Source organism: Equus asinus, chromosome 3 (assembly GCF_041296235.1).
Source record: "Equus asinus isolate D_3611 breed Donkey chromosome 3, EquAss-T2T_v2, whole genome shotgun sequence".
NCBI lineage: Eukaryota > Metazoa > Chordata > Mammalia > Perissodactyla > Equidae > Equus > Equus asinus.
Window position 1 is genome coordinate 109,428,743 of NC_091792.1, and position 27,571 is coordinate 109,456,313.

The 27,571-nt window shown below is 35.1% G+C and overlaps 1 protein-coding gene across 2 annotated transcripts in view; it reads left to right on the top strand.

The window, feature by feature from the left end:
* LOC106843213 (transmembrane protease serine 11C-like) overlaps positions 1 to 27,091 on the top strand; it is a 62,219-nt gene extending 35,128 nt beyond the window's left edge. The window contains exons 6-10 of one of the 2 annotated variants that reach the window (XM_070506590.1): positions 12,474 to 12,512; positions 15,942 to 16,113; positions 17,323 to 17,582; positions 18,623 to 18,765; positions 23,512 to 27,091. In XM_070506590.1, the coding sequence (XP_070362691.1) occupies positions 12,474 to 12,512; positions 15,942 to 16,113; positions 17,323 to 17,582; positions 18,623 to 18,765; positions 23,512 to 23,673 (776 nt within the window). In that variant the 3' untranslated portion in view covers positions 23,674 to 27,091. The remainder of the gene's footprint in view (positions 1 to 12,473; positions 12,513 to 15,941; positions 16,114 to 17,322; positions 17,583 to 18,622; positions 18,766 to 23,511) is intronic. The other variant, XM_014860159.2, reaches the window with a different exon arrangement.
* Positions 27,092 to 27,571: the final 480 nt, after the last annotated feature.

The window sequence follows — 27,571 nt, forward strand, 5'->3', positions numbered from 1 at the left end:
AGACTTCAGAGTTGGAAAAGACTTTAGAGATCTCTGGTCTGGTTCCCTCCTTTACAGGTAAAAAAGATTTAATGAAGTAAAGTGATTCATCCAAAGTCATAAAATAAAGAATGGGCAGACGCAAGACTTGAACCCATGTCTTTGGATTCCGATTGCACTGTGCATTCTCTACACTGTTTTACGAATCGATTTAGAACTAACCGCTGTGCTAAAAATCTGCTTAAGTTTCAGATTTAAAGTTCCTAGTGAAAAAACATCTACACCTTCTTTTTTCAAATCTGTAGTTAATCATTCCAAATCCAAATCTTTTAAACTCTGTCCTCAGTTTTAACATCAATGAAGAAAGAATGTAAATCCATATACAACTTGAAAAATTGCTGACACAAGTTAAAATTAAATATTATCAAATTTTACTTTTAATAATTATGAAGTACTTGTACAGATGCTTTGCTAAGCACTATTGGGAATTCAGAGAAAAAACAGAATACTGTCCCTCTCAGCAAAAAAAGCCTACATACACTGAAGTTCACACTGAGTTAGCACATACAAGACGAAAGGCACAATTAGTATCATTATTTGACAAATATACTTTAAGTTTATTTAGTATAAACAGTGTGATGTGGATTGAACCTAATCCTGTCATCATTTGGTAAAATCAAGCAGTGACTACAAATTGCTAAATGAGAACAGGTGAAAGCTGGTTTTTGTCAACATGCCCAAAGCCCTGTATTTCTCAGTCCACTGGCCTTTACACTCTTGTTACTACTTTTGGCCAACAATCCCAGTCAAGGTCAGATTCCTTTGACATAGCTCCCAAAGAAGCCTGTTCCTTTCCTTCAAAGCATGTTCTCTGGTTTTAATTATATATTCACTAAAGTGATTATTTCATTACTGACTGTCTCTCCCAACAGATCATAATCTCCATGATAGCAAAGGCCATGTCCATTTTTCTTCACCATTATATATTCATAACCTAGCACAGGGCCTGGCATATAGCAGTAAAAATTTTGGGGTGAATTAACGAATTCCGTAATACTAAAGCTGCAAGTGAAAACCAGAATGAGAGATATATATAGCCTTTCTCAACCAAAGTTTCACAAAAGAATTAAGCTCTTAAATAGAATGTATGAGTGACTATGTTTTCTGTTCTTCCAAGGATGATACATAGTTAGTACTATTCCAGATGCACAGGAGAGAAGTTCACTCATTTCATAATAATGAAGCCCCCTAGGACTTTAGAGCTTGATTCTCTTCCAGAACCCCAGTTGAGGAGGGCTTATGGCTAGTGTGGCACATGTATGCTACAAGTAGACATTACTACCCTCAGATTTAGGAGGTAAAAAGTGCTTGAATTATACCATGAACATAATGTGTGATTTCATTTTCCACTCACTCTTGAAGTCCATGAAAAATGACAAAGCTACCACCTTCCAGGGTACTAAAAGAATCAGTATTTCAGTGAGAGATCAATGTTTTCTCCATCAATTCTAAACGCAGTAGATCAGAAGATTTTCAAATTGACTAGTTAGCATCAAACCTATAAAAACCATTGATGATATAGTTTTCTCCTGCCCATGAAAGAATTATTTCCTGAAAAATCTCTCAAAAGTCAAATTCCTTAACCTAGTACTATTGACTTCAGTGGGGAAAGGTTTTATGCAATCTGAAACCTCCAAATTTATATTCATTTATGCTTAAACAATATCACGCTCCTTTAAAATAGAGATGATAACCTCAGTAGTTAAAATTAGTTAACAAAATCAGTTTTCCTTATTAACTGTTTTATAATAAGACTAATTACATGATCTAGTTATTTTATGGCTTGACAATCAAAACAGAACATATACATGATACTTAATGTTTATATAATTCAAACTTTAATGCAAAAAAACAAGAAAAAGACAAGTAAAGCAATGCAAGTGATATCTCACCAAATAAGCTGACCTCACAGCATGATGCACTTAACCATCACTGCTATAAACTATCAAGTCAAGAGCTAAGAAGAAAATCTAACACTAGACTAGATGCACCAACTACACAGCCGCAAGGATGACCACATGGTGGCTCTCTCCTGAAGCTCTAGAAGGAAAAATCCAAGTCATTCCTTGTAAAAACAAAGAAACGCCTCATAAACTGAAATGAAGGATTTAATTGAAATGCCTTATAAAGTTGAATGCTCATATCTTTAATTGGCATATTTAAGCGTATGACTGTAATTTGTTTTAAAAAATAATCATTTCCTACACAAAAATGCTTTGTATACACTGGTATACTTAGCCAAGTATTCAATAGGTATGAAAAATATCTTAAATACTTATGTTAAATCATAATTGGTTAAAATAAAAACTCAAATTATGTAGGAGTAATAGAAAGAATAATAACACACACCTCCATACATGAGGATGACGATCCTGACCCACTATCAAGAGTTTTACAAGAAGAATGAAGCTCTGGGCTGGCACTCATTTGTGAGCAGCTGGCCAACACTGAGGTATGGATTATTTTAGTAAAACACACCTTTCTCATGTGGCTTCATCCTGAGACAATGCATGGCTTCATTTACAATATGCTTTAAACTACTAAACTAACCAATCATTCTTTGATAAAATCCTACAGGACATTTTTTAAAAGCACATTATTGCCCAGAGTGCCCTTTTTTAATCAAGAGCCATTCTTCAGCTCTATAAACCTGTTTTATCAGCAAAATCTTTCTTAAAATATTCTAAGTAGGGTAAGACCTTAATCATTGGCAATTTCTTAGAATTAAATCTGTCCAAACAGGCAAATTTTCTGAATAGTTTACATTTTATCTATTTAACAAAATAGAAAAAGTCTCCTTAAAATTATATTTTTACAAAAATCTTTCTCAAACTTACCACCTACTTTTCTGACATCACTATGGACATCCATTAATATATAGTGGATATTGTGGTGCCCTCAAGGCATTTAGGGAAATGTAGGGTTTTTGGCACCTTCACCAAATAACTCCAATATTTAAGTTTTTGAGCTCTTGTATTTGTTCTTTATATTTTATTTCTTTCTCATACTTTATTGTCAAGCAGAGTTGCTGCTGTCACTTCTATTTTCCCTATGTTCTTTCTCTACCTTCTTCAAATTAATTTTAAATATTTTTCAGTAATTTATATATAAAAATTAGAAAAGCAAATGCTTTCGACTGAGAGTGTGTTGGGCCTTCTTATTTAAGTATATAAACTTTAGTGTATTGATTTTTTTTGATATACCTTTTGGCTCCTCAGACACTCTTGTTTCCTGATTCTTGACTTTATTCCAGAGAAAATGTTCCTAAGTCTCCCGAGAGATGTGGAGCACTATTCCCAGTGGTATTTCAAAACGTCTTTCAACAAGCCAGTAATTTATTTAAAATAATATTTCTTTACATATTTTTCAAATGCGATCTTGAGTTTAGACTTTGAAATATATATTATTGATTAATGCAATTATGTATTAGACACTGTCCAGATATTTTAAAAGAGTTTAAATATTAATAGATGGTCACTGCATTAAAGAACATGCTATCAATAGGGCACATGAGACATAATTCCAAAAAAATATCCATGAACTAAGAATGGCCAACCAAACTAATCATTCTTATTTTCTAATCTCTATAAGAGGAAAAAAATTATAATTTTATAGCAGTTATTTTTTGATAGTCAGGCACTAATTTTAAATGATTAATACTAAAATAGTCCATCTAGTGGGTCAACTTAGTTAATTGCCTGGACTACTTGGTAGATCCATCAGGAGTGACTCAGTTCTAGACACAGCTAAACTCCCTGAGACTTCAGACCAAAATAGGCAGGCTATTAGTAGACCAGACCCCAAGAGATTTTATTCAGTGGAGTTCTCAATTCACCCTGCCAATTTAGATCCAACATACTTGGGATGAGTGCTGAACTTCTGCCATATGCTCTCTGTATCACATCTTTCTCTTGACACTTCTTGACTGAGTTCCCAACCTGCTTCTCCATTTTAGATAGTTTTGTACACTATCTCTATTATAGCAGTTTGTGGTTTTGCATTCCCATTCTCTGTTAAAACTGAAATTCTTCTCATAAAACTTAGCCATTTAGCGTGGGTCATAACAGCTAGACTAGCTTTTGCCACCTCCCCATAAAATGGTTGGGGTCTTGTACCCATGGGATTGAACACCTAGAACCCAGACACTACTGTCCTGACTGATGCACAGCATCATCCATCTGAGGTTGAGATACATTTGTGTGATGGTTAATTTTATGTGTCAGCTTGACTGGGCCACAGGATGTCCAGATATCTGGTTAAACATTATTTCTAGGTGTGTCTGTGAAAATGTTTCCAGAAGACACTAGCATTTGAATAGGTGGACTGAAAAAAGTTGACTGCCCTTCCCAATGTGGGCGGACATAATCCAATCCATTGAGGGCCTGAATAGAACAAAATGACAGAGGAAAGGTGAAGTCTCTCTGCCTGCCTGATTGAGATGGAACATTGGTCTTCTGCCCTCGGACTGAGATTTACACCATCAGCAGTCCAGTTCTCAGGCCTTTGGAATTGGACTAGAATTATGCTACCAGCTTTTCTGGGTCTCCAACTTGTAGATGGCTGATCATGGAACTTCTCAGGATCCATAATTGCCTGTGAGGCAATTCCTCATAACAATTAAATACATAGATAGATGATGGTTAGATAGGTAGGTTCCATTTCTCTAGAGAACCCTGACTAATACAACCTGCCAGCGTGCACTGCCAATTACCATCAAGCCCAAATAAGCTCAAATTTTCTATGGCCTTTCAGAAACCCCACTTGGCTCACATACTCATAAGAGGCCAACCTTCATACAACTAGACCAACTCCCCTGTGTCCTATCAAGTATGTCCTAGCTTCCTTTCATTTCCCAGGAACCTAAGCCTTTGAGGCCACAGCATCTCTCATGCCTACCTTGAGTGAATTATAACGTAATCAAAATTAAGAGCGATGAGTTTTAAGTTAAAGAGTTTGTGCTTTGGTAGGCATAAAGGGTCCATTAAGATTATTAAATTATGAAAGACACATAGTCAAAGCTTTGCTTTCTAAAATTTTATCTCATAATATTGTGAAAAATGAACTAGAGGAGAGAGTCTTTAAACAGTGTCACCAGTTAGGAAGAAATTACCATGGTCCAAGTGTGAAGAACTGAAAACCTGAACTATCACAGTAAAAATAATATTAGAAATACTGGACATATGTCAAAGAGATTATATTTATAGAATTGACAGAATTTAATAACTGGATGTAAGGCACAATAGTGAGAGGAATTGAATATAACATCTAAGTTTTATGTTTAAGGAAACAGAAAAATAGGAGACAATGAAGAAAGAGTTGAATATCAATGGTTAGCTTTCATTTTGAGTATGAGATAGAAAATACATCTCTAGATAAAGTTATTTATCAAGCATTTGAAAATAAAGAATTAGTCCTCTGGAGGAAGCTTGGGTCTAAAATCATAAATATGATGGTCATTTCCATAAGGTAATAATGAAGTCCTGAAAAAGGATAACATTGCAAAGAATATAGAAAGATGAGAAGAGGGAGAATCAAAGATAGTAATTGGGGAAATATTTTTACTTATCAGAAAGAAGGAAGAGGAGTCAGGATTTGAGATGATAAAACAACAAAAAAGACAAAAATGTAGGAGAAAAATAGTTTTATAAATATTCAATAAGGGATACATGACTTTACCTTCCAGGAAGATGGATTAGATGTACTTTTCCCTACTCCCCTCACTAAATATAACTATAACCCGTAGATATTAGATATAAAACAAACATAAAAGCCCAGACTGGCTAGCGACCTCAGGGCCCAACAACACCATGTGAGTCCCCTGGTTTGCTTCATGTATCCCAAAATTGGAGCTGAAGAAGCCAGCAACCCAAAAACTCCCAAAGGTGCAGGAGAAAAAAAGCCTGCTCTCTCTAGGCAAAAGATCAGGTAAGGATCAGCATAGCAAGATGGAATACTTTTAGACAATGACTGCTTTACTCCAGCCAAAACAACACAGAAAAAACTATGGCCTTACCCCTACTCATGACAGCAAAGGCTGAGTGAGGAGTTTATACTTCACTCTTGTTAGGCTCTAATAAAACCATGATAGGTCTTATATTCTGAAAACTACATAACACTGATGAAAGAAATCAAAGAAGATCTAAATAAATTGAGAGAAAAGCCATATGTATGGATTGGAAGACTCAAACTAATAAAGATGTCAATTGTCCCCAAATTGATATACAGGATTATATCTTTTAGGAAAAAATGTAGGAGAAAATCTTTGGCATCTAGAGCTAGGAAGAGTTCTTAGACTTGACACCAAAAGCATGATACATAAGAGGAAAAATTGATAAATTGGATTTCATCAAAATTAAAATTTTTGTTCTGTGAAATTTCACCATGTTGAAAGGATGAAAAAAGAAAGCTACAGACTCAGGAAAAAATATTTGCACACTACATATCAAAAGACTAGTATCTAGAATATATAAAGAACTCTCAAATGTCAGTGAAAAAAACCTAAATAATACATTTAGAAAATGGGGAAAAGATGTGAAGATACACTTGACCAAAAAAGATATACAGATTGCAAATAAGCACATAAACAGATGTTTGATATCATTAGCAATTAGAGAAATAAAACTTAAACTACAATGAGATACTGCTACACACTTATGAGAATGGCTAAAATAAAAAGTAATGACAAAACCAAATGCTGGCAAGAATATGGAGAAAGTGAATCACTCATACCCTGCCCATGGGAGTGTAAAATGGTATATCCACTCTGGAAAATAGTTTGGTAGTTTCTTAAAAAATTAAACATGCAACTACCATACAACCCAGCAATTGCACTCCTAGGCATTATCCCAGACAAATGATGACTCATGCTCAAACAAAACTTGTACATGAATGTTTATAGCAGCTTTATTCCTAATAGCCCAAAACTGAAAACAAACCAGATATCCTTCAACAAGTAAATGCTTAAAACTCGGGTACCTCATACCATGGAATGCTACACAGCAGTAAAGAGAACTTGAAGAATCTCTAGAGAATTACACTAAGTAAAAGAAGCCAATCCAAAAAGTTACATATTGTATGATTCCACTTATTATGACATTCTTGAAATGACAAAACTATGGAATGGGAGAACAGATTAGTGGTTGACAGAGACAAAGGAAGGAATAATGGGAGGAAGCAGATGTGGCTATAAAATGGCAACATGATGAATCCCTGTGGTGATAGAAATGTTCTATGTTTTAAAAGCATCAACATCAATATCCTGATTATGATATTGTACTATAGTCTTGAAGACGTTACCTTTTCAACATTTTTGAAAGATATTCCCTTTGGGGTAAATTGGGTAAAGGTTATACAAATATTATTTATTACAACTGTATCTGAATCTACTGTTATCTCATAATAAAATGTTGAGTTTTTTTAAATTACATTATAAAAAACATATACATACACATTTCTTGAGATTATATCTTAGATGTCCTGATGAGTTTGGTTCCTTATCCTTCATGTTCCTAGATCTCAGTTACTGTCATAACAAATATTATTTAAATGAGTCATAGTGTGAGTATTTTTTAATGTTTTTGAGAAATTTGGAAATCTTTTTAAAACTCAGAAAAGCTAGCATTATGGAGTTACTCTTATGAAAATATAATAGTGATATTTTATCTTCCATCCCAGCAGCCTGAAATCTTTTGACAGTCATAAACACTTTATATAAGATTGTAAAGATACTAAAGCTATCAGGCAAAACTACTTTAAATCTTCTTTTATATCACTAATGAATTACATAGAACCGTTTCTTTCCTGCTTCTCTCATACTATGAAATGCCAGTTTTAATGTTTTGTTCCCTTAAAGTGATTTTTGTTTCTGATAATATATGCATCCAAGAGTTTTTATTAAAGTTCATAATGTGGGAAAAAATCAATAAGGGACAAGAAAATGCATTCAATATATTAATAGCTGTTTTTTAAAAAGAAAGATGTTTACCAAGTCCATCAAATCAGGCTAGGTAGAAATTCAAACTTAAAGATTTCAGAAATTTCTTCCAAACCAGCTTTTCCATTCTTTGTACTCTTCAAATTCTTTGCCTCTTATGTAGAATTTCCAAAAACATACACAAGAATCCTATGTGTTCTGTGTAAGAAAAGAATAGCTGTGCTTTGTGTTTAATAACAGCTTATTCAGGCAACATCAAAAATCATCACAGATTTACTCATATGTATTACATAAAATGTCTATAAATTCCACTATGGTTGTAATTGGGTCTTTTAATCACTGCCTGAATATTTTTATTTTTCAGTATGTTTTTCAAATATATATAGTTCCCAGAAGAAATTCTTTTCTTTTTTTTTTACTATAGGAAACATATATTTAAAACAAGCACCTTGACATAAATTCCAGAGAAAAAAGTTTAATTCATTCAGAATGAACAACTGAATATTACCAGGTGATAGTTATTTTGCATCAAAAACTACTATATGCAAATTGGAAAGGGACCCTGAAGCTAAGAGAGTATCTGAGAAAGGGGAGATAAGAAGGAAAGCTTCTTAGAAAAGCTACCTCTTAACATGGGTCTTAAAGAAAGTATTGGACACGAACTGAAAGGAATCCACAAAGTATTCTCTGCTGGATGAAACACCAGAGCTGTGCCATCAAAATGCAGACCTTCACAAGGTGTCTAGGCACCTGGGAGAGCCAAGCTAGACACTTTCCAAACTGAAAGTGCTAATCCTAAATATTAACCTCCTGTCCAACGTGTGTCCTCAAAAGGGCCCCTTAGAAACACAAGGATGGCATTTCAAAGCATGACAGATGTTATCACTTACATTATCCACTGCTCACTACATCAACATTAACTGTCTAAATATACTCCACCGTATGTGCCTTGTCCTCTCTGCACTACAGGAATCTTTTGTACTGCTTTCAAAGCTTAAAATCAACAATGGCTAAGTCATAGGATAAGCATATATAATATCCAGACAAAAATAGATATTTCTGACTTTTCATATTTATTGAAATCTACGTTAAAAAAATTTGGAGCACAGTCCTACCTTAAAAACTACCACTTATATGTACAACTGGCTATTAATTAATTAAGTTTAATTCATTTATAAATATTTAATTAATTGAATCTTAATTAAATAGTTTTAGAATTTCATCTTCAGAGTCAAGACAGCAAGAATACTGAAGACATGTACCATGAAAAACTGATCTATGTCACTCTGAGGAACGACAGATTGATATGTAATATTTAACCACTAAGTCTAATCACAAACAGAAAGAAAAGCATTTGTTGAGGTTAAATATGCAGCCAGGTGACTAATCAAAACCTGCAGTGAGTGAAGGATTCTGACTTTGTTCAACCTCAATCCAGGTCCACACTCTGATCCTTCGCCTTTTAATGCAGATCAGCCATATTAATGCTCTAGTGGCTTTTTCTCCCTTTTTTTGGTGAAAATATTGTGAATGAACTTCCACAGTAGGAGATGATCATTTCTGTGTCATAAAACAATTTTATAGTAGTTACCTTACTCAATAAGTCCATGTAATTTATAGTTTTAAAGTTGTCAGAAATCTACCACAGGAACATTTTTAAATATCCCATAAAACACATTCCATAAGAGAATTCAGCTAATCTCCTCAATATTTTAATGCTAGAACTCTAGGAAAACTACATGAAAAGTAAGATTAATCAACCAATTTAGCATTTGGACTCATGTAAAGTAACAAATTCACCTAAGTAGTTTTAAGGCCCATGGTCTATGTAAAATTTATATTATAAATGTATCTACTCCTACTGTAAAATTCCTCCCTATACTTTAAAATCATACAGCTTAGTTTTCATTGTTATTACATATCAGACCTTTTTTTAAGAAATATTCACTGGATACCAGACTTTTAGAAAGTCCCCATTCTTACTAGTGCATTCAGAGTTGCATTTCTTACTTGCTAACCCCAGAAAGACACCAAATACAAAACAATTACAGATCCAAAAGAAGCATGTAAGCATCTTTTCTAATATAGTGTTCAATATTGAATTATGCCTATTTTGCCCCCAATAATATTAATTTCTTGACTCCTTCCCCAAAAAATATGTCATCAGCTGTTCCTATTCCCCAGTCAGCCCTCTATGCTAACTGACTTTTCTTGCTGCATCCATCTATGCATATATCTGCCATAGCACTTATCACATAATATTAAATCATCTACTTAGTTATACATCACTCCCACTACACTCCAAGTTCATTGAGGGCAGCATTCACTCAATTCTTCTTTGATTCTTGGCCCATAGGGAAGACCAATGCACATTTGCGGAGCTGTTTTTTAAAACTTTGTCTTATTATCCTTTGATGAAATCCTTTCCTTGGCAGGGGCAGTGCCATTGTTTTTTGTCACTTCCTTTATATGTTACTTCATAAACAGAGTATCTTAGGCTATAGTGTTGACTCCTTGATTCAGAGATAAATCATAGGAGTTCAAAGGGATTTAAAAGGAAGAAAACACAGACAGCCATAGCAATGACTCAGTCCAAAGGAGTGACAGCATAAATCAACCCCCATTCATTGTACTTGTCTGTCTTCTACCTATCCAAGTGGTAGTTATTCTATAAAGCTCTGGGATAATACAACTATTAAAAGTAAATTATACATCAAAAACAGTTCTTCCCTTTAGCAAGTCACACATCAATAAAGAAAGCTTCAAAGAAGGAAGAAAGTTCTGTGAATATACTAGAGTTTCTAAAGAATGAGTTCTTAAGATGTAGGAATTAGCATTTTTCCAGTCAAGTTAAACAGTTTAATTATTTCTCAAAATCTTAATACAGTTTGATATATTTTGCCAACCATACAAGCTCAAAGTTAACCTCTAAAGGTTTCATATCAAACAAAATTAGCCTCTGGAAGGCAGCTCTGAAGGATTAGATGGAAATATGCACCTTTCTGTTTAAGTAGGTGTGGCTCAAATCTACTCATAGTTCATCTGACTGCTGAAAAGCTCCTGCCTTTTTGTTCAGACAGGCTGACTCTCTGGTAAAGGATTCTTTTGTCTCACTGATTTGTTGTGCAACCTAATGTAAGAATGTGTAACTGTAATTGGCATATAGAACTGGATACTGCCTCCTGGATTTATAGAAATCTAAGAACAAAATAAAAATGAATCTACATTGGTGTTTATAGTATTTAATTTATGGAGCAACTAGTAATTTCTTTTTGAAGAGAAACTCTTAAGTAGAAATGGCTAGTGGATTTACAGTTCTCTGCATCTAAAATTTGGGACATAGTTGTGACTCATTTGTTCACCCTCTCTTCACACACTTCCAACATGAATTGAACAAGTTTGCAATTCTGCAGGGACGTGGAGCCCATAGCAAAATGGTGTGGAGTAAATCTCATCCTATAATATTCCCTAGATGTCTAGGAATGAGCAGATAATGGTAAAGTCTGCCTTATTACTAAAGTTAAATTTTAAATTTTTTTTATCCAGAATAAATGGGAAATGGAACGGCATACCTAATTGAATATTCTGAATAATTGAAACTTACCACACAAAGGGGATTAATTTTAAAAGGATCAAAATATAGCAAAATGCACTCAACATCAAAAAATGCACTAAATATAACAATGCATGACTCTCTCCTAGTTATTAGCATTATTTATTATGATATATAGTTATTTGAGTGTCAGTCTGATTTCCCAAAAAGCAGAGCCTAAGACAGAGACTTGCATGCCACAGTTAATTTGAGAAAGAGTAAAATGAGGAGGGAGAGTTGGCCACACTAGGGGCAACTCTAGCTCCATCCTAGGAGACCTCATGAATTATATTTCAGAACTGTGTTCCCCTGTGACCAAAAGGGGAAGCATCTGTCCATCAGCTCCCATCTTACACTGGCTCCAAGAGAATTAACTCCCACATTTCCTATTGTCCTTTTGGGAATGTTGAGTGGGTCCTTCTGGCAGGAAGTGAGAAGTCGTAGGTGCTGACTTGAGAAAGGCATCTGTCGAGTTATTTCTGAGTAAAGCAGATCCAAATCTGCATGGAATTGGTCATCACATTGCAGCTGGACTAAGAGATGGGCCAAGGGTATTTCAAGTGGTACATAAAAGATGTTGAGTACATTCAGTTATCTGGTGATTTGGATTCAAGATATGGTGAAAGATCACCATTTTTTATATATTTGAGTACCTTCCAGGACCCAGACCTCTTTTTCAAATAACTATAATAGGAAACCTGAGAGTCTTTTTTAGAAACAGAAGAATGAATGCCAAGATTTTACTACTTTATACTAATCTATGAACATAGAAATTATATAATCAATATTGAATAAAATTATTATGGCTACAGAATAATGTGTTCACAAAAACAAAACTATTAATATGAATAATGTTAAAATGTGTTCATAAATATAAATATTTTCATTTTCTTTTCTCTTAACTTTTAGACATTGCAATGCCGACAGCAGAAAATCTTCTCCATAGCTGTAAGTTCATTAACAAAGAGTTATTTTCTAGTGAAACTTAATTCCTTGGATGGCAAAAAAAGACCTCTCTTTGAGAATCAATGTGGTATCCATAAACATGTAATGGGAAGGGGCCGGCCCAGTGGTGCAGCATTTAATTTTGCACATTCTGCTTCAGCAGCCCAGGGTTCTCTGGTTCAGATCCCAGGTGTGGACATGGCACCACTCAGCAAGCCATGCTGTTGTAGGCATCCCACATATAAAGTAGAGTAAGATGGGCATGGATGTTAGCTCAGGGCCAGTCTTCCTCAGCAAAAAGAGGAAGATTGGCAGCAGATGTTAGCTCAGGGCTAATCTTCCTCAAAAAAAAAAAAAAAGAATTTACAGTTTAAAACCAGATACACATCAGTTTTCAGCCCTAAATCTGCCACTTACTCACTGGCTGAATCTACACAGGTTAACTTCTTAAACCCTCAGTTCCAAGTTGTTGTGGCAATAAAAGAAGGTAGTACAAGTAAAGCACTTACAAGAGTATAGAGCTCATACAAAACACTCAGTAGAGGTCAGCCATTTGTATTTTCTATTCTATGAAAACTTCAGGCCTAGAAACTCACTGTGAAATTCTAACCTCACAAGCCGAGTTTAGTGTGCTAAGTCAGCTGCCTTACATGTGAGCAGCTTCCTTGCTGGCCATGGCATTCTGCTTCCGTTCTCCCCATAGCAGCCCTGGGAAATGGGATCCCTAGGGTCGCCAGAACCTGGAGCAGGCTGTCAGGAGAAGCATTGCTCTTCTCTGGGGACAGACTGACTGGGGCAGCTGGATTAGAGGAATCACCCTCCAGAACCAAGGTGACACTGACCCTGACAGCTCTTACTATTCTTCAGTCACAGCATAGTTATTTCTGAGCAACTGGGAAAAACTTAAACACAAAGCTGTATTAGATTATTTTTCTGTCTGATATATTTTGACTGAACAATCCTGAAGCAATTTAATAAGACATTTCAAAGCAAATTATTCCAATTAAAAACTTCAGTACTGATATGATCAAAATCCACAATTTGTAATTTGTCAGGCTGGTGGAAGAGAGGTAATCAAGACAGAAATAAAAGCATGGTAAGAAAGGAATCAGCCAATTTGTCGATCTCCTAGCTGGAACACTATAAACAGCCATCCAGATCAGGGTTCTGAATTTGACTTGTCCTATCTGAGATTGTAATCGTAATTTAAATGAAAAGGGAGAAGTGAGAGGTAGGCAAGAAAAATCAAACAGGGCTGAAGAAAGAATAGAGTTTAGCAGGTAACTTAAATTGCATTCAAGTGTAGTAATAGGTGATGGGGTAGAAGTTAGAAGGGTAAGGAGGCTTGTAAGAACTTGGTAGATTCCCTGATGTTTCTGAAAGTATCAGCTACTGAGTCTTCATTATATTTCTCAAGTCCTTGAAATTTACCACATGACTTCTTTGACATAACAAAAGCTACAAGGTGCCACGTAAATCAGAGGTAATTAACAAGGTAATACTGCAGAGGTGGCAGCTGAAAGCTTAACAGAGACAACAATCATGAGTAAATGAGAACTCAGAATGGAAATTGATACGTGGATATCAATTAGATTAAACTTCTGAGTAAGAGCAGAAACAGGGAAGTAGAGTCACCCAGGAGAGGTTCTTCTAGCCCACAGAGAAGCATCTTTGTTTTTATATTCCTCTGAAGGAAGTTGAGTAAAAGCCAACTTCCTTTAGGAGTTGTCCAAACAAAAGGGAGGATAGGGAGGAACTATTATACCTTTAGGTTCTGGATTATTTGTATTATTCTTTGTAGTATCCATGATAGGGAGTGGAAAGAAAGAGGCAAAGAAAAGGGAGTTACATTCAGCGAGTCAATGTAAGAGCTCTCTCATTCAAAATAGCAACCACAAAGGTTCTGCTTCAGCTAAGTGATTTTTATGAAGTGGATGCCTACATTTGGTTTGCATCAAAAATGCAATCTGGAATCTACAACTATCAAGAATCAGAAGCAATATATAAACCTAAGGACTTCAGAGGGCTAGCGAAGGCCTTTTTAAAAGTCTTCATGTCCCTCCCCTGTGCAACTAATGCCTTTCCACTCTCAGGAAAGAATATCTCAAGATACATCTTGTCACATATAATTAACAACATCTCTGAGAAGCAATCGACCATCTAACCTTTCCAATTAATTTTAAGGTTCTTATTCTTGATACAAATACCTTTCTCTAACTCAGAGTTTCTCAATCTTAACACTATTAACATTTCGGGCCACATAATTCTTTGTTTCAGGGACAGTCCTGTGCATTATAGGACTTTTAGTAGCATCCCTGGCTTCTATCCACTAGATACCAGTAGCCCCTTCCCCAATTATGACAACCAAAAATGTCTCCAGGTATTGCCAAATTTCTCCTGGGGATGGGGGAGATGGTGTGCAAAATTGTCCCTGATTGAGAGCCACTGCTTTTAATCTACGCCCATCACATTGATTATGGCAAGTTTTCTTCACTCTCTAAATGCTTAGGAACATACCTATTATAGAAAAGCGTTTGCAGTCAAACATCATTTTTATTTCAAGATGCCTCATGGATTACACTCTATAGACTTCACTTCTACAAACATTTGTCAAGCTCCTTTTATGTGATAGGTTCTCTGCGGTAGGTTCTGGAGATACATTTTTTAAAAAAAAATATGGTTTCTGCCCTCTAAAAATATTTATTAATGAAGTTGACAACCTCTAGTAAAAGATACCATAAACTATTAAGGGACAATCTCAGTGCTATAGTTGGAGTAAGATAAGACAGTCAAGAGACTCAGAGAGTCAGACAGAATAATAGTGAAGTTGTACTATTACTACAGATTTGCCTTAAAGATTTAAGAATCTAGCAGTTCCTCTGGATCTAAACTGACCCTAGAGCACAGTCCCGATTCAGAGAAGCATATAACTTTGGGAAAGAGTTGGCTGTCTTCAAGTGTTATTCCTTTTATGCAGGTATTATGTATTGGAACTTGAGCGTGAACACATTTCTGTCTACTCTGTTTCTCATCAATATTTCATTCATATTCACATTCATTCTCACTTTCTTATGAGTGTTTCACAGCAATCATTGCTTTAAAAAACTGCTCACAAAATTAAAAAGCACACATTTCCCTATGCGACTTAGTAACTGGTTATGTCATTATTATATTCCACATGCAAACATTTAATTCCAGACACACAGAGAGTGTATGTGAATGATAAAGATGGGAGAGGATAATGTCAATCAACTTTGAATTCTTAGGAAATCTCAGGTCGCAGTAAGTTAGTCCTAACTTCTCCAAGACTGTGAGTTTTTCCTCAGTTAATAGTTAACAGTGACATGTATTATGGGGCATTTGTTTACTATAGCAATGTATGCATAAGTAATATCAATATCATTATATGCTAATGAACTCTATTTTGAGCAGGTTGTGGACAACGCACAATAACTTCCTCTGGCAACAAGATAGCAGAGGGCGTGGATGCCAAAGAAGGGGAATGGCCCTGGCAAGCTAGCCTTCAACAGAACAATGTCCACCTGTGTGGAGCCACTCTGATTAGTAACAGCTGGCTTGTCACTGCTGCTCACTGTTTCATAAAGTAAGTTCTAGACCACATAAAGGCCTCAAAGCCACTCAAGTACCTAAACATCTGATACACATCTTTCAAGAATATGGTCACACCACTATGCCTCCAACTGTTCAATATTGTGAAGTATAGATCCTCAAAGTTACTCAGTGGAAGTATCAGTAAAAAAAAACAGATATATTCAGACCAGAGCAGGGTTTGTCAAAAGTGACACAATTGATATTTCGGACCAAATAATTCTTTCTTGTGGGTGATATCCTGTACATTATAGGATATTTAGCAGCATGACTGGCCTCTACTCAGCAAATGCCAGTATCCCCCCAGGACTGAAAACCAAAAATGTCTCAAGACACTACTACATGTCTCCTGGAAGACAAAATAGCCCTCAGCTGAGAATCATTAAGCTAGATTAATTTAATTTAATTTTATAAAGAAACTGTAAATCCCAAGTTGAACACAGGTCTTCTCTTTCTTTCTTTCTCATCATTATTACATTGTCTTACTGATTTAATCATAAGTATTTGAATTCATCCTGCATCCTCCCATATATATTATAGCCCTATTTGAAATGATTATTTCTTTAAAGGATATATTATTGCACCAAAAGTTTGCTATTTTTTTTACCTAAAAGTTTTTACCCTTTTATTTGATGGTTCAGTTCACTAATTTCTATTGGTTTTATGTAGCACTTACTGGTTTTATTTTTAAACAAAAATTCTTTTCGAACTTAAGAGTTTGAAAATGTTCCAGCAGCACTATTTTTCAGTGCTTAATATACAAACCCTTGATTAATAAATAATAGTAAAAGTCAAAAATATCTTTCTATTTATAGGTTTTAATGAGTATAAAAGAGGACTTAGACTATTTCCTTAATTTCCATAAATTTACTCTGTCCCATATCCTTGCCCACTTTATCTTTAATCTTATTATCTTGTGCTGTCATCTGTATCTTTCTAAATCCCCATGAGTCTTTTCTGGACAAAATAAGGAATAAAATGTAGTTTCCATAGGTTATCTTTTAAAATATAACTTACTGAGTTATCCAAAGTCTATTCATGTTACCATTATTTTTATTTTTTCTCTTACATATAGCTTCACTTTTGTATGCTTGTATGTACTATGGAACTTCAAAATATATCTAACTGTTAAAAAAAGTTTAAGATATTAATTCCTACAATTCCAATATATAGGACTTCTAATAAATAAATTTATTTTCTTTAGGGCCAAGGATCCCAAAGGATGGAAAGTTACTTTTGGGCTTCTTTTAAGTGATCCACAAATACAGCGAAGTGTCAAGAATATAATAATTCACGAAAATTACCATTACCCTGCACACAATAATGACATTGCTCTTGTGCATCTGTCTTCGCCAGTATTATATTCAAGCAACATCCGAAGAGCATGTCTTCCAGAACCTACTTATTCATTCCCACCCAATTCTGATGTGGTGGTCACTGGATGGGGAACATTAAAGTCTGATGGTGAGTTCCTAACCTTCCTCCATTACATGGTTTGAGTTTTAGGAGTTTAACAAAAAAAACTCAGAATCAGAACTAACACTAAGAAATACTTTATCTGTATTATTTTAAAGAGAATAATGTGCAATGGATTGAAAATTATCCTCAACAACATTCATACAGAAACTACAATTTCATAGGACTATTTACAATAATTTCCCTTAACAATGGCAGCTTTACAGAAATGTATTATTTTAATAAGTAATTAATTTTCCTCCTTTTCATTCATTCATTCCATAAGCATTTATTTTGATCACCACCTCTGTTCCAAGTACTGTCCTAGCTGGTTTGGATATGTTACTGAATAAACTAGGCAAATATTTCTGCCCTCATAAAGCTTACATTCTTAGCAAAAAAAGACAGATAATATTCATGAAATATAATAAATAAGTAGATTACACAGCATGTTTTATGCAGGTAAGTGTCATAGAAAAAACAAAGACCACAGAGGATTGAGCATTTTCGATGGGGTAAAATGAGTAGCCCTCTGTGACAAGGCAAAACTTAAGCAAAGACCATTTAAACATGTGCATCCCTATGACACTAATAACGTAAAGATTTAGTGGCTCTTCATGTTTATAAATGCATTTGAAAGCAGAAAAAAATAAACCTAAAATTAATTCGAAGATTCAGAATTATAGTAACAAACAGCAGACAATATAAAAATGATTATAAAATTGTATGTTTCTGAAATATGAATTTTTCATTTTGCTTTCTAAGGCATAGATGTAAAAAATGTAAAATTCCAAAACAATTCAAAAGGGGAAAAATCCCATCACATATGGATGGACAAACCAAGCATTTCTAAAGACGGTCATTTTTAACAATAGCTTGGTGTGTTCATAACATTACTTCCTTGTTACTAAGAAAGGATACAATTAAAGCTTAATTAAAACATATGTTTTACATTGATTTGGAAATTGTACATAGTGTTAGATACTAATAATCTAGCCAGAGGGATTGATATTGACTTGAGCAAAAATTATACAATTTTCTCCCTTTAGGAATAAGTCCTAATATACTCCAAAAAGGATTAGTGAAGATCATAGATAATAAGATCTGCAACCGTGGAAAGGTATACAGTGGTGTGATCACCCCTGGAATGCTATGTGCCGGGTTCCTGGAGGGAACTGTGGATGCCTGCCAGGTAAATCTGCCTATTCCATTCTCAAGAAGACTTTTTTCTTGTAGTTTTCAATTTCCAATTAACCTGTTCAATTTTCTCAAAAGACTGACAATTTTTTAAAGGTTTAAGGATGTTTCATAGCCAAAGTAACTAATTAAAATTATACTGGTATCTGATAGGTCTCATTAAAGTACTATGGTGCTAAACCACCCTTACTGTTATAAGAAGCAGTGCGTGGGAGTGGGGAAGAAACTCAATTTGGAATAAGCAATACAGAGATGAAATGGAATATTGGTGACTCTAGTTCAACTGGCCCTCTTTCACTGAGAAACATGCAACTGGGTCCAACACCCTAAAAATTTTATTTATTTAACAATACTTATATAGCATCTCCATGTGCCAAGCACTGTTTTAAGCTCTTTACAAATATTAATATATTCAAGTTATCACAATCCTGTGATGTATGTTTGTACTATTATAAACACTATTTCTCAGATGAGGAGACTGAGACAAAGAGATTAAGTGATTTGTCTAAACTCACACAGGTATTCAGTTCTGCCACAGTTAAACACAGGAAATTGGGTTCCAGAGCCTATACTCTGAATGCTACCCTAAGCTGCCTTTCCTTATGTTTAATATGCTCTAAACACCTCTGATGCTATTTATGAGCAATAGTCCAAGAGCTAACAAAGTCCTACTGTAGTTACCTAGGCAGGCAGAATCAGTGATAAAGCCAGGAAGACCCTTATTTTATCCATTCTTTCGTTCATGTAATGATTACTTATTGACTGCCAACTATGGACCAGACCCTGTGCTAGGTGCAGGGGAGTTAAAAGTGAATAAAGCATTGTTCTTGCACTCTAGGAGCTGGAAGACACGCAAACAAGTACTTGTGATACATAATTATTATCTCTAATTACAGATTCCCATCTTTCCAACTGTCTCACAAACCTGTTCTTTGAAGTCATGACAAGCTTAAATCCCTGTTTCTCTCAATTTTCTCTCAGTCCATCACCCTCAGCCCATGACTCTTTTCTAACCTTATGCAGCCTAGAACCCATGCTTTATTATTTCAACCACTCTATTGACAGTGCCCTCAATGACTTCACCATCTTCCACTTCCACCACACTCATCCTAGTAATCTCTACCAGAGAGCAATCTATCTACTATACTTGCTTTTACATGTGGGCTCCTGAGCACAGCTAAAAGAAATCTTGCAGCCTTGTAAATTCGGGTCATATAATCACAGCTGGGTCCTTAACACACTTTAATGCATCTTTTATGCTGCTAAGTCAAACTGTCATTACATTGTTTGAATGTATCCCACTAGGCCCTTATATTTCATAACATATGACATTCCCTCCTACTAACTAGAAAAAGAAAGGAAAGCAATCATATGAGAACTCCTTTCAATTCTTTTCTACCTGGTAGATTTATATTTATACTTATCCTCACCTTCTAGGCTTAGGATGAACAAGTTTCTTTTATTCAAAGCTAATCTTTTACCTGTGTTCTTCATCCACTCTCTTTCCACCTACATAGGTATTTGAACTTTCCATTAATTTTAACTTTCTTCCATATTTTCCAAATTGTCCCACTCTAATGGACTCTTCCACATATTCCACAAACATTATTAGGTCTCTCTCTCGATATATTCTACTCTCCCTTTCTCGGTCAAATCTCTAAAGAACAGTTTGCCTCATTGCTCCACAATCTCAACTTATTCACTCTGTGACCCACTGCTTGCAGACTTTTGCCCTTCCAGTCCACTGAAAGCATTCCAGCCAAGGTTACTAATGATTGTCTAATTGCCAAATCCAATACATGCAGAGGGGAAGATGGACTGGAAGCATGGGAGCTAGAGATAATGGAATCTATTAAAATATTTTGCCTAAGAAAGATAGTGAGGGCTTCAACTAAGACACAGCAGGAATGAAGAGACCGTTGAGTGGACAAGACTGAGAGCTGATTAGATGTGAGGAAGAAGGAAATGAAAGAATAAATTCTAACTCTGATATTTCTCCCTGAGCAACTAGAGCAAGAATGTACAGGAAAAAGAGCAGGTTTGAAAAGGATGAAAGTTCAGTGTGAGTGTGCTAAATTTGAGGTACCTGTGGAATAGCCAGGCAGATATGTCCAATATACCATTACAAATGAAAACTTTGAACTCAGGAAAGAGTTCTGGCTAGTGATACATACCTAAAGTCATTGCTGTCTGGATGGTAGTTAAATTCAAGAACATGAATACAATTGTTCAGATAAAGTGTGTAAAATAAGAAGCACCTAAGTAACAGAACTTGGGTATATGTGTTTTTCAGGGGCTAACAATAAGAGCTATGAAAGATCAGAAAAACAATAAGAACTTGGAGTCACAGGAGTCCAGGGATCAGAAAAAGGAATAGCTAATAGTGACACATGCCATAGAGAAGTCAAGTAAGATAAATGCTGGAAAGAGTATCAAATTCAACAATTGTTTATTGGTAAAGTTTGGGAAGGTGAATTAATGGAAAGAAAAACAATTTGGAAGTTGAGAACGGGATGAGAAAATGTAAACTTCAATATAGACTACTACTTCAAGTCACTTAGCTATGAAAGGAAGATAATTAGGGCAATAGAGGTGGTCTTAAGATCCAGAGGGGTTGTGATTTTTCAGGTAGGCAAGATCCCCCCTCCTCCAAAAAAAAATCTATATGCCTGGAAGGGAATGGCAGTGAAGGAAATGAAGACCTATTAGGAGAATACAAACAAAAAAAGAGAAGGTTATTGATAGAACAAGTTTCTTGATCCAGAGAATGAGGGAGGGACTAGCCTTGGAAAGAACTAAATATATCCATTTATCTGAAAAGGAGATTAGATACAGATGTGAGCTGATATAGGTGAGCTGGGAAGTCAAAGCGATAGGGACAAGAAACGGAGAGATTGCTACATGTTACTCCCCACTTACTCTATGAATTTGAAACTAAGCAAGACACTAGCTTCTGAGTGACGGAACTGGATTTTTTATAATTGTGAAATGAGCCTAGTTCACCATCAGTGGGAATGTAAAATGGTGCAGCCTCTATGGAAAAAAGCATAAGCGTTCCTCAAAAAAGTTAAAAACAAATTACCATATGATCCAGCAATTCCATTTCTGGGGATATACCCAGAAGAATTGAAAGCAGGGACAAATAGATATGTGTACATCCATGTTCATAGCAGCACTATTCACAAGAGCCAAAAGATGGAAGCAGCCAAAGTGCCCATTGATGGATAAGTGGATAAACAAAATGTGGTATATACATAAAATTATTATTTAGCTGTAAAAATGAAGAAAATTCTGACACATGCTACAACATGTATGAACCTTGAAGACATTATGCTAAGTGAAACAAGCTGGTCACAAAAGGGAAAATACTGTATGACTCCACTCATAGGAGGTACCTAGAGAGTCAATTTTTAGAGACAAAAAGTAGAGTAATGGTTTCCAGGAGCTGGAGAAAGGGAACAATGGGGAGTTTAATGGGTATAGAATTTCAGTTTTACAAGATGAAAAAAGTTCTGGAGATGGATGGTGGTAATGATGACACAACAATATGAAAGTACTTAATGCCGCTGAATTGTATACTTAAAAATAGTTAAAATGGTAAATTTTTATGTTATGTGTATTATACACATTTAAAAAATTTTTTAAATTTAAAAAAAATTTTCATTCTAAAATGAGAAAAGTTCGGATTGGCTGCTCTTAAAAATGAGAAAGGAATATGGCAAGGGACACAGATATTGGGAAGAGGTGTTGATTTGAGGGTGTAAATTTGTAATATGATTTTTCTTCACAGTGTATGGTTTGGCCCAGGTTATGATGGGGAGGAAGGTAAGAAGCTGAGAATCCTATTGAAAGAGTAGTGGTATAGGTAAATTAGGAATATAGTCACATAAGGAAAGGAAATAAGCTAATACACTAGGAGAAAAGGGAGGAATTAAGAATTGGCATTCTTAATGAGGTTGAAGAGTAGATGTAAAGTGAAAAGTAGTGGAATGAGAAAACTGAAGGGATAGGTACATGTAAGCATAATGCTGAATATGGCATTTCAGAGATGGACTAGCTCGAGATGATGACAAGGAGTGACCTGGAAATGTCTAATAAATATGTAGATGATCAGAATCAAGGAAACAAAGAGACTATGGGTTCATCCAATAGATGTTGAAATTATTCAGGATGATGGGAAGGATTAGAGCAAAGTAAAATCCAGATGCCAAAGTGTTCCATCATTCTTGAAAAATGGTCTAAACATCAGTAGATGACAATCATAAGAAGTGTAGAGGGTAGTTTAGCCAAATTGCACAATTCTGAAAATTGAAGGGATGTTTACACAAGAACAGAAGAACAATAGTCCAGTGCTGGTGGTAGGTAAATATAAACCTTCTTTTTTCCCAGCATCTGCCTCAAAATAGGGAATTTGAAGGAGATAATCAGAGAATTCCTCAGCATACTGATGACTGCATAAGCAACAAAACCTTCAGTATCTCTTTTGGGTAATAATTGAGTTGAAACTTTTCATACATATTTTCCGTTATTATATTGTTATATCCAAAGACATATACCAATATCTTTTATTTAAATAAATGATTATAGAACACAAAAATATTCTAGACTGGAATCATTTTAATATTGAAATATCTAGGGTTTTTTCCATCTTCTGTCTCTCCTTGTCTTTACTACAAAAGAGAAAAATAAGCAGTATTCACCTTTAAATTATAGTAATTGTATATATCCTCTTTCTTTCTAGGGTGATTCTGGTGGACCTCTGGTTGGTGCAGATTATAAGGGCACTTGGTTCCTTGCTGGTATTGTAAGCTGGGGAGATGAATGTGCCCTTCCAAACAAGCCTGGTGTCTACACTCGAATAACATACTATCGAGACTGGATCATGTCCAAAACCGGCCTCTAGTCCAGAAGCTGTTTGTAGATTAAAACTCGAAGATTATATGCTTGTTAATTATGTTAATAATTCCCAAACTACATTCAACTAAGAATCTCTTTATACACATTTAATACTGCAAATTTAAACATGCACAATTTTTAGAACTATGAAAACTCTTTGTGTATTAGACTTTAGTGAGATTAATGGACCAGGACATACAATTTTCCCTTTTACCCCTTTCCAGATCGAAGGTAATTTATGAGTAAATTTGGATTACAATTTACTAAGGAGATCTTCTCTGCTGATTTGCAGATGCAGGTCCCCTGAGAAATCATAGAATAAGTGTTCAAATAAACCCCCCTCTAAGCGTATAAACAATCCCCTGCTAACAAGCACATGAATTCCACAAGATCAACATATTGGTAGGTTGTAGCCTAGTGAGGTTTAGTAATATTGCCTATAAAAATTTCCCAGGAAAATCTGTCTACCTGTTTTCTTTCTAGTCTTTGTGCCAATGCTAACTCCTTCTCTATGGCTTCTTCACCTTGTGACACAAAACTGCATGATAATCCCATGAGGTACCTTGAATATCTCCCAATGCTTGTTCATTTCTCCCTATTTCTCTTTAATGTGAAAGTGAGGCCACAAGAAGGTTCTCACATATATACACATAATAATAAAATTATCCTCAGACAGTATGTAGTCTTGAATAGACTGTAAATAATGCTGTATTACATATCTCCAAACTCTTAAAATTCCTCAATACAAATTATCAACCAGAATAAATAATATGGAAATTTTGCTTCCACTTCACTTTCCTTTTGCCCATACAGAAACATCCTAGCCAAGGGCACAGATGTTTATAAACACACTGTTATGCCTCATGCCCACTTGCCAAATAAGCAGAGCAGTTGGCGTTTACCTAGAACATTATGTCATCAGGGTGCCTTCCCAGACTGCAGTCCACCAGTATTTCTATAGCAGTTTACCCTTCTCTTTTTTATCACTGATATAAAAGCTACCACTAATAGCCTTCATTATGATAAAAATTTTTTCATGGATCCAAAAAATAATTACATTAACAATAGTAGCTAACATTTGTAGACCACTTTCTATGTGCTAGACACAGTTTACATGTATTATTACGTTGAACACTCCCAACAACTCTGTGAGGATGGTCCCATGTAATCTTAATCTTATAGATAAGGAAACTGAAGTAGAGAGAAGGCAAGGTCAGACAGTATGATTGGCTAAGCTAGGATTCAAAACCAGACAATAGGATCCAGAGCCCACACTTTACAAAATTATGTTCTGTTATGTGATATGGTTATAACTAAGAATCTACCCAGCATAGTATTCTAAAATGTAATATTTGTCATAAACTTCATGGATGAATTAATACAGTAGCTTTATTATGTGACTGGTTTTAAAATATTTTGATATATCTTGAGTTATACATTTATAAGAATTAGCATTTCTATTTTTTAATTTTCTAGAAATTAAGTATAAACAAAAAAGCTATATGCATATTGGTCGGATACACATATTGCAACTTTGCAAGTGACAGAAACTCAATCAACACTAATTTAAGTGAAAAGAAGAAATACATTGACTCATCTAACTAAAAATCTAGGTATCTACACACAGCAGAGCTGAGGCTAGATCCAGGGGCTGAATGTCTTTATCTCTAGCCACATTTTAACTTTCCTCTCCTTTGTCTTCATTCATGGCCAGATGCTACCCCTTGAGGTGGTAAAGACATGCTCATGGGCTGTAGGCTTAGATTTTCCTTGGTGCTAAGCTAACAGTCCTACAAAAATACAGCCCTCCTGCCCACTGGCTCCAGTAAAAAAAAAAAGTCCTGAGGATGCCTATGATTGGCTCAGCTTGGATCAGGGTGCCACTCCTGGTAGAGGAAATGGCACTCTTGATTGAGAGCCCCTTAGGTCAGAGAGAGGCATTTCAAAAAAAAAAAAAAAATGCTGATAGACAAAAACATAACAGTTATCTATTACCCAAGGCAAAATGTGCTATCTTCTGAATCAATATAATGTTATCCAAAAATATACTACCTCACAACAGAGATTCTATATTTTGTTGTGTTTGTTGTCTTGATTACAGATTTTTCATAAAGCAATGTCATGCTATGCATATTCTATCGTGGAAAAAAGCAAGATGGACTAATGATTTAAGCCACCAATACTTTTCCTTACCTAATTTTTTTGTGTATAAAAAGTGTATAAAATCCCCGTGGGAAAAAAAAGTACAAATACTTAATTTTTATTTTTGAAAATAATGTGACATGTAGACAAGTATGTTAGGTTAGCACATTTAGGAACTATGCCACTCCCAAAGAGGGCTGGTTTAAGTGAAGCAACCTGCACAGTGATATACTATATGATGATAGACCACCTTTTCCTCTCTACAAGAGAGACAACACAGTAGGTAACCTCACTTATGATGTTGCCTCCTCACCTGGGCACCACTGACGTAACTATTGAGTCTCTTCAGATTCAGGCATTTCTGCCATAAATAGTATCCGGCAAGGGTTCATAATGAGAACTTTGAAATAATAGTGAAAACTCAATACACTGAATATAAATAAATTATTACCAAGTTTATTAAGTAAGCAAGTTAGATATTATAAAGAGAAAACTACAAGTAAGTCCTATATGTTGAAGTGCCCTTTTTCCATCAATCTCTCCTTCCTGGTAAGCTAGTAATATTTTAATGAACTTAGGGTTCACTTCCCACTTGGTTTCCTCTTTTCCCTGTTTAAACTCCATGCCTTTATGACTGCTACCACTTGAGTTATCTGGCATCTCTTTCAGTGTCTGTGTGATTGTTTATACTCAGCCATGGCTTATAGACCCCTTTGTCAGGTGATTCAATACATATCTAGTTAAACCATTTTTATTAGAATTTGCTACCCTCACTGCAGACTAACATTTTCACCTTGATCTCTGATTTCTCTCATTTTTACTCAGACTGCAGCTTTGCAGGGCTCTTTTGCTGAGCATACTACCTTTGTTCATGCTTCTGGAAAATGCATTTAGCATTGTTCAGACTCTTTTTGGCATAGTTTGTTTACTTCCCATCAGTAGATCTCATAGCCTAAGTGCAAAAGACTGGCTTCCTCAATGATTTTTCACCAACAAAACTTTTCACCAAGGAAACAATACAAAACAAAAACAAAACCTTTCTAGAGAGTTTATTCTTTCTTCGTTTTCAAGGATCCTCTTGTTAAAAAAAGAGCCATACTACATACATTATCAAGTGCCAGAAAAAAGGACAGCCTTTTCATATTCTCTTTTAACCCTTCACTGTGTGAGGCTTTTAATATAAATTCAAATTAATTCTTTTTCTAAGAGGTAAATTTCTCACCTTCCCATGTATTTCAAAAAACATTTCTTAAAACTTTTACTTATTAAAAAATGGAAACCACATAATATAATGGGCTCTCTGTCTTATTCTGTATTCCCAACACCTAGAATTCTGTCTGGCACATAATAAATAACTGTTAAATAAATGAATTAATTAATGAGTAAAGTTTGGAAACTATAGTTCCTATGACTATATTAAATAAGGCATGTCCAATAAACCAAAATAGATCATTTTAATGAGTAGATATTTGTGCATAATAAAAGAGAACAATAGAAAATGATTTCAAAGCTGACAGAGCTTAAAAACCATGTTATGAATTTACAGATAATAGCTATGAGACCCAGGAGACTTGAGGGTCACACAAGAGAATGGGGATCTCCTGATTCCCAACATAGAGCTCTTTCTTCTATACAATATTCATTAGGAAAATACAGTGAAAATTCCATTTCAGAGAACGCTAGCACCCTTAAGGGTTTTCTAGAGTGTTCTTTGAATAGATTATATTGGTCATAATAGACATTATTGGTCCTCCTTCCAGATC